At 35.4% G+C, this 12,367-nt stretch overlaps 1 protein-coding gene across 1 annotated transcript in view; it reads left to right on the top strand.

The window, feature by feature from the left end:
• Window positions 1-12,367, top strand: part of LOC120636031 — a 44,479-nt gene that overhangs the window by 16,247 nt on the left and 15,865 nt on the right. The window contains exons 6-7 of the mRNA XM_039907276.1: window positions 3,547-3,656; window positions 8,823-8,948. Of these exons, the coding sequence (XP_039763210.1) occupies window positions 3,547-3,656; window positions 8,823-8,948 (236 nt within the window). The remainder of the gene's footprint in view (window positions 1-3,546; window positions 3,657-8,822; window positions 8,949-12,367) is intronic.

Raw genomic sequence — 12,367 nt, 5'->3', positions numbered from 1 at the left:
TTTCAAACAATAGAACGTTAGCCTACTTTTATTTTACGTTTCCTACACCTATTTTTACCATTTTAATATAGGTATCTGATTAGTTTCAGATTAATGCATGTATGAATATTATTAAATGATTTCGTACTAAGATTTTTAACGTAAATAAAATCCGCCCGAAACTCCCACTTATTACGGAGTTTTGAAGGTTGAGAATAAAAACTCCATTGAGTAATAAATCTGTGGCGTTGGAGCATAATATATTTTGATAATTAAATCAATAAAAAGAGATCCACAGACTTTTGATTTTTTTTCCTCCAGCACGGCTAGCATGGGCAGCTAATGGTCTAATTATCTGCCCAGGGTAAGGATACGAATTTTTCTTCTCACAGCTTTATCAGCTCTCAGAGCGCTGGCGTGCAAGTGGTAATAATATCCAAATATGTACCCAATAATAAACGGGGATAAACTTCTCCTATTACATGTTCCCGTGCTTGAGCAGGTGGACATGTTAGTTATACCCCTTGTGAGGGGATATAATAGGGGGATATAATTTTAGTTTAGTTTTCTGCTATAACTAACTTTATTTCATCTTCCAAGCAATCCCGTTGCGTTGTACTAGCAAGTAAAAGTATTGACAAATTAATTATTTCTGCACATATTTTTCTTGTTTCAATTTCATTAGTATTAGCCGTCGCCCGTTAATCGCTTGCGTCCTTCGCTTGGTTAATATCGTTATGTAACCGCGCAAACTCTGACTTCATTCAAAATTACGTAACATCGAGTAGGTATTATGTAGCTTTGCGGACTAAATGTCGCAGCTCGGATTGGGCTTCACTTATTAACAGAGGTTTTTCATTAGAAACCACTACTGTTTTTTCCTTGTTGGTCTCATTACTTGTCTGTGGATCGCGAGGTCTTGGATTCAATCCCAGCCCGAGTAAATAATTTTTCAGAAGTTTTCTTTTTACCAGCTACAACAACATTTTAAGTCAGCCTTGGTTATATTTTGAATAAGAACCGCCTGCCATTTTTTTAGTAGAAAGGTGGATACCGGACCGACCCAGCAGTGGGCCATTATGTTGCTTTAATACGACGCTCTAAATATCTGGTGGTCAGGGAACTGTCCTTTAGTTACAAATATGCCAATACAAAATTGGTATGTTTGTATGTATATTTATTTATTATTAGTAGTTGGTATATTTGACTGCCTTATTTAATCATTTGCTAGTATTGTTAAAGTGTGTGTCTATGTAACCTAATATGTATATTATTGCGACTTCCTGTCACTGAGGTTTATAGGTAGTCTGAATAATAGTATAGGCAGTCTCGAACTGATCAATTTTAGTGATAAGGTCACTTTTTGCTTATCTGATTTTTAGGTCTCTCAATTGTGTGTACGCAAAAACGTTATTTCAAAACATCATTTCTTTTCTTGTAATTCAAATTTAAAAATTCAGCTTTTAAAAGAGTGTTTGCATATGAAAAGGTCTTACTCAAAAGCTGTCTGAGCCATAGCTTTGCATCGAATATAAATACTTAATGACCTTAATTCCAAGGATATACCTACAACGTGAGTTTTTTTCGTCCAATATCGACAGCCCATTTTGTCTATCCGATCTCAAAGCAATGTTTAAAATAATAGGAGTTTACTACAAAAGTCATATAAAAAATTATCTAACATTAATTTCTGCATTTAGAAATTTGGTAGCAGCTGATGAAATTAAAAACGTATTCGAATAGTATCTGATGCATAAAACGACCGCAATTGATTGAATTGATACCGTCGCCGCATCGCCCAACACTCGATATGGCATGCTTCTAATGCACAACATTGTTTGCTAACTAATCACTGTTTTACAAAGAAAAATAAGTCACCGTGTAAAACTTCCCTCATCATATGTTCTTTCAGTATTCGAAAAATACTCACTCACTAATTAAATTATATTTGGCTTCCTTATATCATCCCAGACTGCGATCAATGATCAAAACTATAGTATCAGTAGAATAGTGTTTGTTGATTGAATGTTCCGAGTGTCATGATAAATTCAATATCATTCCTTAAACACAACGTGCTCGAACACCGGCTCGTTGGATTTGCCTTAACTAAAACTAAAGCCCTAGATGGTGCATTGAATCCTTAACAAAATAGCAGTCCTTTGTTTTGTTTTGTTTTGATAATTAAGACAGAAAATAAATTGTAAAAGGTGCATACTTGTTTTAAACAAAACTCCTGCTATTTACTCTGTCCGAACAAAGTCCGAATCTGACAAAAAGGTCCTGTTCACCTTAAAATATTACGCTTCTCATTCATCCTTAGCTATGATCCTCTGCATTTTCTAGTGGAGTAGAAAGATTTAAGAAATTACAAATTACAGCATACAGACTATCCTGCTTTACGCGAAGTATAGCAAATTAAGCTCAAAATACCACATCTTGTTATCTTATGAAAATTTCATAAGATAACAAGATCTGGTATTTTGAGTTTTATTATAATCTTTTCATATATCGTATAGATTTAAGGCTATTAAAAAAATCGAATATTATACATTTTTTCAAGTGCCAGTTTACGAGTACCCCAAACATTACACTCAGCCGAATCGCTGTCGTAAATTTAGATGTCGCCTAAATAACGATATTTCGTTAGTTGTCTTCTAAGACCTGTTATTCAATTTAAGCGTTTCCTAGGTTCAGTGAAAACGAGCATAAACGGTCTAAGACTAGTGTGAACATAGTAGACTTTTTACTGGGAACATAGTTCTAGTTTTCTTACTGACAATTGTAGCTTAGATATTGATACAAAACATAATTAGTACCATTATTTTATGATTACAACCGGGAGTCCAAGTATGCTATTACAATTTTATCTTTGTGGTCGAACAACGATATAAAATTCTCATGAAAAAAAATATTATATACAGTTAATAGTCAGCAAGCCAAACAATAAAAAAGAAGTCCTTTTGAAACATATTCTCGATCAGCAATTCATGTTTTTTTCTGTAATAAATCATTATGAAAATACTCCGGTAACCGAGCGAAACTTACGTTTGGAGCGTTCGATACAAGCTTGCCTAGTTGCCAGTTTTTCCAACGGAAATTCTAATCATCTTTAAATGGTGTAGTGTTTATTAACGTAATCGTTTCCTTTTTAAATCTTTATTTCGTTGTATTATCGGCTACTATTGAGACACAGTAATAGTACCTTCATTTGCGGTCAAGGATTCCGACAGCTTGACATCCTTCCTCTCTGCGACTTATTTTTCTTTTTAACTACTAATTTTCTTAATACCAAAACTACTTATAAACGTAATCGTTTCCTTTTTATATCATTATTTGTTTTATTATCGGCTACTATTGAGGCACAATAATTGTAATAGTACATTCATTTGGGGTCAAGGATTTCGACGGCTTGACATCCTTCCTCTCTGCGACTTATTTTTCTTTTTAGCTACGAATTTTCTTAATACCAAAACAACTATACTTTTAGAGCTGTCAATTGAAATAAATATATTTAACTCCATTCTTTATATTCAATGTAATTGAATGTGCTTCTTTTTTCCTCAACAGCTGCGAGAAGTTTGTCAAAGAGTCGGCACAGCCGTTCCATGCGCTTGGCGTCTTTGGAGAATCCCTCAACACATTGCGACTTGCGCCCTCGTATGCCGATGACAGTACAGGTAAAATTGTAATACATTATATATTTTATCGGCGTCGGTATCGAAATATTCTAATTTAAAATTTGACAGCAATATGGAAATGTAAATCTTCATAAACAAAGGCATAGGAAAAGAAAGCAAAAGGAAGATACCTATACTACTGTATTGGTATTTTCCGTGGTCTGTCCACACACAATGAGCTTGCAAACAGAATATATATTTTGTTATTACGGAAGACTGTAGGGTCTACCTTTTTTAATGTAATAGTAATGACTTATTCTCGCGACGTATTAATTCTGCAATTTAAAAGGGTTGATTGATTTCAAACAATAATGTCTACATCGTAATCGGACAGAAAATTTGAATATACTCCACCTAACATCAATAAGTGGTCCATGCAAAATATTCATATCCACTAAACAATTTTATATTATATTTGAAAGATTCATTGTAGTAGATAGAATAAAAAAAGTCTTGTATAAAATTATTCGTAATTAATCATTTTAACTCTCGGGCTGTCCTTTTTTGATACTCTGTAAGCCTCGTATCAACAAAAAGCACTCAAGTTAAAATGGCTCTAATATGAAACGTAACCATTGGGTTCTGAAACAGCGGTTTCGAACAGAAATATAGTGTATCGTGGGACACCCGATAAAAGCATGCTTTCTACTTATTATCAGCTTTACTTATAAAAAAAAGTTTAATCAACGTTTATATGTACCATTTGATTAAGCTGTGAAACGTGTCTTTTATCTTGTAATATGATGCTATATGTTGACTGTGTGTGTGTGTTTATGTGCATGTATGTACCTATTATTATCAAGTTTTGCGCAATCGCTTATATTGTTTACGTTGCAAATTTTACATTACATTGTGCGAAATGTTATACATATTAATGCTACAAGTAATAATAGTTAAAGAGTCGGTAGAGTATATTAAGCTCTAAGATATTCCCAATTAACTATCCCTCCAACAGCGTGGAGAATGAAAAAACATGATTTCTGTAAGAAAACTATCCTAAATAATTTGCCCGCATTCGAAATTCCACTCAAAATGTCTCTTCATCATTACCAACCTATTGCCGGTCCACTACAAGGCACGCTCCCCCACTCAGAATGAGAAGGTGCTCGGCCCTAGTCCACAGATCTGGCCGTAGTCAAAGTGCTGATCGGTAGACTTTACAAACCTACCAAAACATTATGGAGTACTCACAAGCATTTAGGTTTCCTAACGATGATTTTCCTTCAGCTATAACTCAAAGGATTCTAATTACTTGAAAGACACATAACTCCTAAAAGTTAGATGTGCTTGCCGAGATCAAACTCTGTTCACCGAAAAGGGCGACTGAAGTCTGTACCACTGGAAGAGGTGATGGTCCTCCATATATAATACAATGACGTAATGAATCATAAACAAAATTAATAAAACCACGCGCCAGAAATATTATATGTCCTTGCATTAAAGCGAAATTATTAGTTTTTATCTAAAAAATTTATTGATTCTGAAAAAGTTTATAATGTGACCGTTAATTTTGATGGCCTCTCTTAACTATACTTTATACGCAGTTTAGTTTATTTAATCACCGCTATAGTTATTTTTAACCCCTACATAATAGGGTGTGCTGAGTGCAGCGTCTGTGCCTCTGACGTCATAGCTCGCTAGCGTACGGCCACGCGGCTTGATTGATTTCCTGTTCAACCGTTTGAAGATGATCAGCTCTTTTCTAGTTGTACACTCAAATACTTCCGCGAGTTCAACTTAATTACTTCATAGCGGCTATCAAAATGTACACCTTTCATTGTAACTTGTTCGACCCCGCATCACAAGAACCTGAGTTTTCTCTTCTAACAAAATAGCTGGGAAATGGTCATTATTTAAACTTGTGCTTTGGGTATACACGACAAGCCGTCGCGTCGGTACCTGTTCGTATCACAAACATGATTATAATCGTTAAAGAAGCCGCCAAGCCGCCTTCTTGTGGATCAATGCTTTGAACCCTCTTTTCTTAAGAGAAAGGAGGCCTGTATCCAGTGGGACGTCAAAGCCCGCCAACTAGAGCAGCCCAGAGGCCCGCCAACCTAAACTGGAGCGGGGTGATCGGTCCAAGCTCTAAATCCCTCTCACCTAAGCCTGTGTTGTGCTCAGCATTGGGTCGCTATTACGCTGAGAATGATGACGATGAAGCCTATCAACCCAAATAACTAGCTAATCATATTAAACTGATAGTGCTACCAGCTCCTTAACTATAACATATTGCTGAGCGAATGCATTCGATGAAACGCTGCGAGTGTCAACTCAAAAATAAAATTTTCCATTTCTAGCTTCTTTTGTATTGATTTGTATTTTTAGTTGCAATTCGCCTTTGTCTTTATGTATTTATGTTACAGGCTGAGCAAAATTATGCATGAATGATAGTTCGGCGAACTCTGTTAGTGATTCAGCTTCCATTTTGGTTTCGCAAAAGTGGCACACATATAAATTCCTATTGGCACATTTTATAATCATGTGAATTGATAAGCTATTTTCCGAATAATGTTTGTATTTGTCACTTCAGAATTGCTTTCTGTATTCATTTTAGGAAATAGGTATATAATATTATTATTATGGCATGTTTTAGGGAATCATTGTTTTGAGTTTTTATCCCAGGATGCAAAGATAATGGTCTTATAAGTTCGGTAGCATTACCAGTGTGGCTATCATCACACCGCTCAGACGAACGGACCTATTGAAATTAAGTTTTTCGTAGAAATCGTACATACGCATTAACTGCTCTCAGTTCTTTGGGTAGCATGTTTGAAAGCGGATCATTAGGTTCTGGGTTTGATTTCCGGGTTTCTACAATTGAAAGGTATTGAGTTTTACGTCTAGAAATTTTCAGTGCCTGCCCAGCTTCTCTTTTTTTTTTATATTAAACTTAACGTGAGAAAAAAAGATTGGAGTTAAACAATGATTACAATATTCAGGATCATTTAATATAAGGGTAAATAAACAATAAAAATATTTCACATTAAGATTTTCCCATTTCAAAGTTAAATTGTCCGTGCTATAGCGACGGTACGCATTTTTTCAACGGCCGAAATATAATTTTATTACACAGATGTGCGTAGAAACTTATGCCATAATAACATATTGAGACACTGATACTCTTAATAAGCCGTCCTGAAACAAAAGGTGCATTGTTTTATGTCAGTAAACAGATGAGCTGTATGTTTCCGTAATTCATTGATCGCTTAGCCCTTGTATTGCTTACGTAACTTTTGATCGAATGCGTTTATCGCAATCGTTAAATTAATGCCGGAATTCTTGTTGAAACTGTCAATTACAGCCAATAGAGCGACAGTGGCGGTCAATACGTATGATTGTTACGGTTATGTTACGGTTGTATCAATGTTGTATAACCTGTCACAGAGTAAATACCTACGGTCGTAGTTCGGAGTCAAACTTTATTTAAACAAGAGTTATTTCTCTTTTGAGGTGTTGATACACTTTTTGTAAATCAATAGTTACGATAAGGATACGGTGTTATATACTTTCGTCAACTTATTACTAAAGCTACGATGGCTTAAAATCCATCTTGAAGGAAGAAAAATCCAAGATAAAATCCTCCGCGTGTATAATAATCTTAATGGGATAGTATTTCAGAAGACCGCGAACTTTGATCTCTTATAGAACATGTTTTCGATTTTAGGTAGACTTAATTACCTGATTAAATTTTTGCAAATTAATTCTATTAAATGTGTTTAACAACTTTTAAAAATTAAAACTTTCAAGCTTTTCATCTTGGAACGCCAGAATTAAAGATACGGTCTTCTTAAAATAAAATAACCATTTCTTTTCTCCACCAATGTATTCGGTGACATGTTCTCTTTGCAGGTCATCGTCTGAATATCTCAAAATTCAAATAAATTTTGTTGCTCACAAAATAAATTACGGTTAACTAAATCGGCAGGTGTTAAAGTAGCGCGGTCCTTTTCAAACTTAATCATCTGAAAAAGAAACAACTATTTCAAGACATGTCAATTTAAATTCAAAATTAAAATTCACACAACATTAACACTGTTTGTAGTGACTCTACCACCGGTTCGGACCCTACAATCTTAAGTTACCCTTCAGATGAGTTACTTTGTGTAGCCTGTTAGATATAGATGGGCACTGCAAGTTTTCAGATGAAAAACTCGTTCAACGATTGTTTTGCAACATGGTAGGCCTTGATTTATATTTCGACAGGGCTGTCGTGTTGTTGGACATCGTGACTCTTTGACCTGTCCATATGACATCACGCATCACATAGTGACTATACGATGTTATATAGGCAGGTGGCGTCGGACAACACTATGTCATAGTGTATGTAACTTTCTGTAGAGCTCTCGTCGAGCTGATAGGTTATTCTTAAATTAATCGCACATTGCTGTAAGAGCCTTACGCAACGTTTAGTGTATCCCATAACGATTTGCTGCTGACGTCATTCGCGTATTTTTTACTGAATAATTCTTGTTGATATAAGACGTAAACCTAAACCGACTACCGTCTATTGATGGTTAAAAGTTGCTTATTGCCGTAATGATAGCGAATGATTTACTATTGTATTGCGAATGATCCTCATAAAAGTTAAATAGTACAGATTTTTAACTAACTAAGCGTGGTTTAGGTTCATAGGTAAAATTAATTTGGGGTTTATTTACATGTGTGTAATTTTCTTATTTTTAATCAATATTTATATATAATCATAATCCTTTAACTGATAATCGCAATAATATATAGTTAGTTATAAAACATAGTTTCGTAATACGTATGTACTTGTTATATTGGTTAGTCGATATTTTGACGCTCCCTCGTTGGATATACCTAGGCATCTCCCAATTTTTGCCATTCACTTCTATTATTATATTGCATGTTATCCATTGGTTTTAAGCTATGGTCATTTAGTCGACACAGAAACTAGTCGGATTTTGGTGTACTTTTTCCCACTGGACCAGGACATATAGTGGTCTCATGAGTCCATTCTTGTGATCTGACCAGTACATTTCCATTTTAGTTTTAGAGTTAGTTGGGTCAGTAAAATTTGTCTTCTTTATTATTTCCTTGTGTGGAGCCTGCTTAGTTATGTGCTTCTCTTTTTCGCTCTTTGACAGGTGGCTATCTTATTTTGTATACGTATGTAATACCACGTGTTTTTTTTCTGTGCAGGCGCGCTACCGCAGGGCACGGCTCCTAATGGACGCTGGTCAGTACCTGGAAGCAGCTTCACATTTCGCTAGAGTCGCAGCCTCGTCGGAACCGTTCGCACGTCTGGCCCGAGTCCTTTTGGCACAGGTAACTATTAAAAAAAAAATTATGACCAGTTTTCGAATCAAAAAACATCGCGTCGCATACTAACATTTTTATTTTATATTTTTATTCTCTACAGGTAAGCTTATGATCTCGATATTACCTGGTGGTAAGGGTATGACGGCCGACTGGCGCAGTGCGCAGCGGTCCTGCTTTCTGAGGCCGTGGGTTCGATTCCCACAACTGGAAATTTTTGTGTGAATAACATGATTGATTTTCAGTGTTTGGGTGATTATCTATGTATTATAAGTCTTTATGTATATTATTCATAAAAATATTCATCAGTGAGTCAGGTGGCGATGTATGTGTTGTCGTAGTATATTTATTTATTTTATTTTTAAGTAATATTGAAGTCTAACATGACGAATGGGCGAATTTGGTTGGTGTATGTTTGGTGATATGGCAGTTAAACCATGCACCTCGTCGCTCGGCCAATGCCAATGACTCCCACCAACTTAGAACAGAGAAAATCCAAAAATTATAAATTACCAAATTGCCACTCCCGGGTATCGAACCTGGGACATTCTCACTTCAAACATACTTCATAGCGCTCACCACTGCCCCAGGGACCTCCGGGGTGCAGAGGTGAGTGTGTTCATCAAATATGAGCTGAAAATATCTGTTGCTAATTCAATAATATTAGTATATCTAACTCAAAAAAATACACGTGGTAAATAGTCTATACTAAATAAATGTTTTGTTTGTTATACTCAAAACGATGGAATCAATACCAACGTACCTAGTGCTGATTTTAACACAATATTTGAACATTATTAATTAAATCAATTAGAGTCGATCGCTGCTCTGACACTGCGCTGTCTTAAATGCGCCCGCTTTTTCGCCAACTTCGCTCGCTCGTTCGTTTCGGTTTATGTGAATTTTCCCTCGATCGAGCAATGTCCCGAAATTATTGAAAGATCTTTTAATGACGCAATAATGTCGCTATAAATTTGAGAGATGAACGTAAAATAAAACAAGAAGGTTGTTAGGTAAGGTAGTAAATCGCTCAACTCAAGCGGCCAACAGGGTTCCTGTCCGATGCAGAAAGTTCTGGCATTACATGCCGGGAAAATTAAATGTGGTTTTCATTTATTATTCTTTTTGAATACTTGTTTTGCGGTTTATTTAGAAACAATAATAGAGTATAAAAATAAAATTTACCTCCCTTTACCTTTTTATGCTTTAACCTCTTTGTTAAATGGTAACGTAGTTAAATATATAAAGTGAGATTGCAGCAATAAACGCAAAACCCACACACACATACAACCTCTAACTGCAAGCGAATATTCCGTCTCCGGAGGTAAAAAGAAATCGAATGAACTAAATCAATTGTTATGAATAAATTAAGAGTGTTTCCAAGGACGTGCTGCATTTTCTGTACCCTACGTCAATGCATACGTAATCAGTAGTACCAAGATATCGATTTTTAAGTTTAAAAGAATTCAACCAAGTGGTATCAAAGTGCCTTGATGCCACGGGGTTGATCTTTGCACACTGTAATTTGTGCATTACTTGTCGCGCATTGCAAGTGAGCCGAGACAAGGGACACACACTTCAGTCCAATAATCTCGTACTTTTCTCAGACATATCTTCACTTGAACTTATTCTGTTAAATACAATTGGTTTTACATAATCAAAGACGATCAACAATAATTTTTCCCTTCCTTTAACCGGTAGAGTTCATTTGTTCTTTTTCTTCTTCAATAAACGGCTTTCTGATGACAACCCACTTCGAAATTTAAATAAACCCTCTGATAAGTTACCTTTGTTGCCATGCTTCGATGAAAAAGATAGTTCTATATTTAATATGATAGACTAATATGAGTTTACCATGTAATTAATTTTTTCGCTTAACCAAGACGGGTATTATTTTGATATATCTCGAAGAAGGTTGTCAAAAAAATGCTCAAATGGCCAAGCATGTTTGAGAAATATTATATATTTTGCAGAGCTATTTTGTTACCAGGGGCATTTCTAGCTTTGTTAGGAAAGGGAAAAATGCGCTGGCCTGACGATGACGGTGTGCGCTGGTCCTTTGTTCCCATTATTCGTAAAACAAAATTTGTATAACTACAGTCAGGCGTATTATTTCTGTACCTGAAAGGAGTTTTATAACATTAAAAGAAGGAAAGAAGTTTCTTAAAGGCTTCCCATTGTACCTTCCTGAAAACGAAATTTCCCTTTGGTTTATAAAACATTCAACGTTATATAAGACTTTATTGTGACCTTTGCTTTGACGAAATCAAATCATTTGTATAACTAGGCCTGAATCAGTTCTTTTAAAATTCATACTTACACATACCTATTAAGAAATGTTAACACATTAATCATTATGTTTATAATATTTATTACTAATGGTTATTTGTTTACAAACGGACGGATTCATTTATGTTACTGTAGTAGGTACTAGTAGTTCTCGCGTTACAAATATCCGACAAATTAAACTATACCTACACAAAAAATATCGCGTTTACAATATTACATAGGTTCCTAGTAGGTAGTCATTCTAAGTGGGAGTTTCCGGGTTGGTTGTAGCAGAGAAATGTGGGAATTGGTGGGAGGCTTCGGCCGTGGCTAGTTACCACCCTACCGACAAAGACGTGCCGCCGATCGGTTTAGACTTCCGGAACGATGTAGCTTAGAAAACGATCAGAGGTGTGGGTTTGATATAACTGCCATGCTCCCTAACCGGTTAGCCCATTACCAACTTAGACTGCATCGTCACTTAACTACCAGGTGAGATTGCAGTCGAGGGCTAACTTGTAACGGAGTAAATGTTTTTTTATATAATTCATCCAATTAAATATTTCTTGCTTGAATGGTGAAGGAGAACATCGCGGGAAAACCGGCTTGCCTGTTTTCCAGGTGCTCTCAAGGCCGTGTGAAGTCTACTAATCCGCAACGGGCATGAAGGCAGTAACAAAGAATCGCTAAAATACAATTTCCGTTGTATTAGTTGATCTATGTATTACGAAAAACGTATTTGTATTTATATTCGATGTGAGATTGGAATTTATTTTTAATTAATAAAACTGCAAAATCAAGCTATCCGCCATGACAGGCGAAACGCCGAGTTCAAAATTATGACGCAAACATATTTTATACCGCTGCGATAATCTCTGCGTATATCAAGTACTTTGTGATTTGAAACTATCACTTGCTAAGTTTCTTGTTACTTATTAATATAATACTATTATTACCTAAATCCATAATCTTAAGCTATGGATCAAGGACTTACAAAAACTCTTAATTTGCCATGACGCCCGGCGAGCGTTTTAGCGGGATATATTTTTTAAAATATAATTTGCCATTTTTTTTATCAAGAAAGCCTTAATATTTTTTTTTTATTTCTTATAAAAAAGTTTGTTTTTTTTTTTGATATAATATGGATTTTTGTTACATAC

The sequence above is a fragment of the Pararge aegeria genome, chromosome Z (assembly GCF_905163445.1).
Source record: "Pararge aegeria chromosome Z, ilParAegt1.1, whole genome shotgun sequence".
Lineage (NCBI taxonomy): Eukaryota > Metazoa > Arthropoda > Insecta > Lepidoptera > Nymphalidae > Pararge > Pararge aegeria.
Note: the sequence above shows the minus strand (reverse complement) of the source record. Positions and strands in the feature narration are given on the sequence as shown.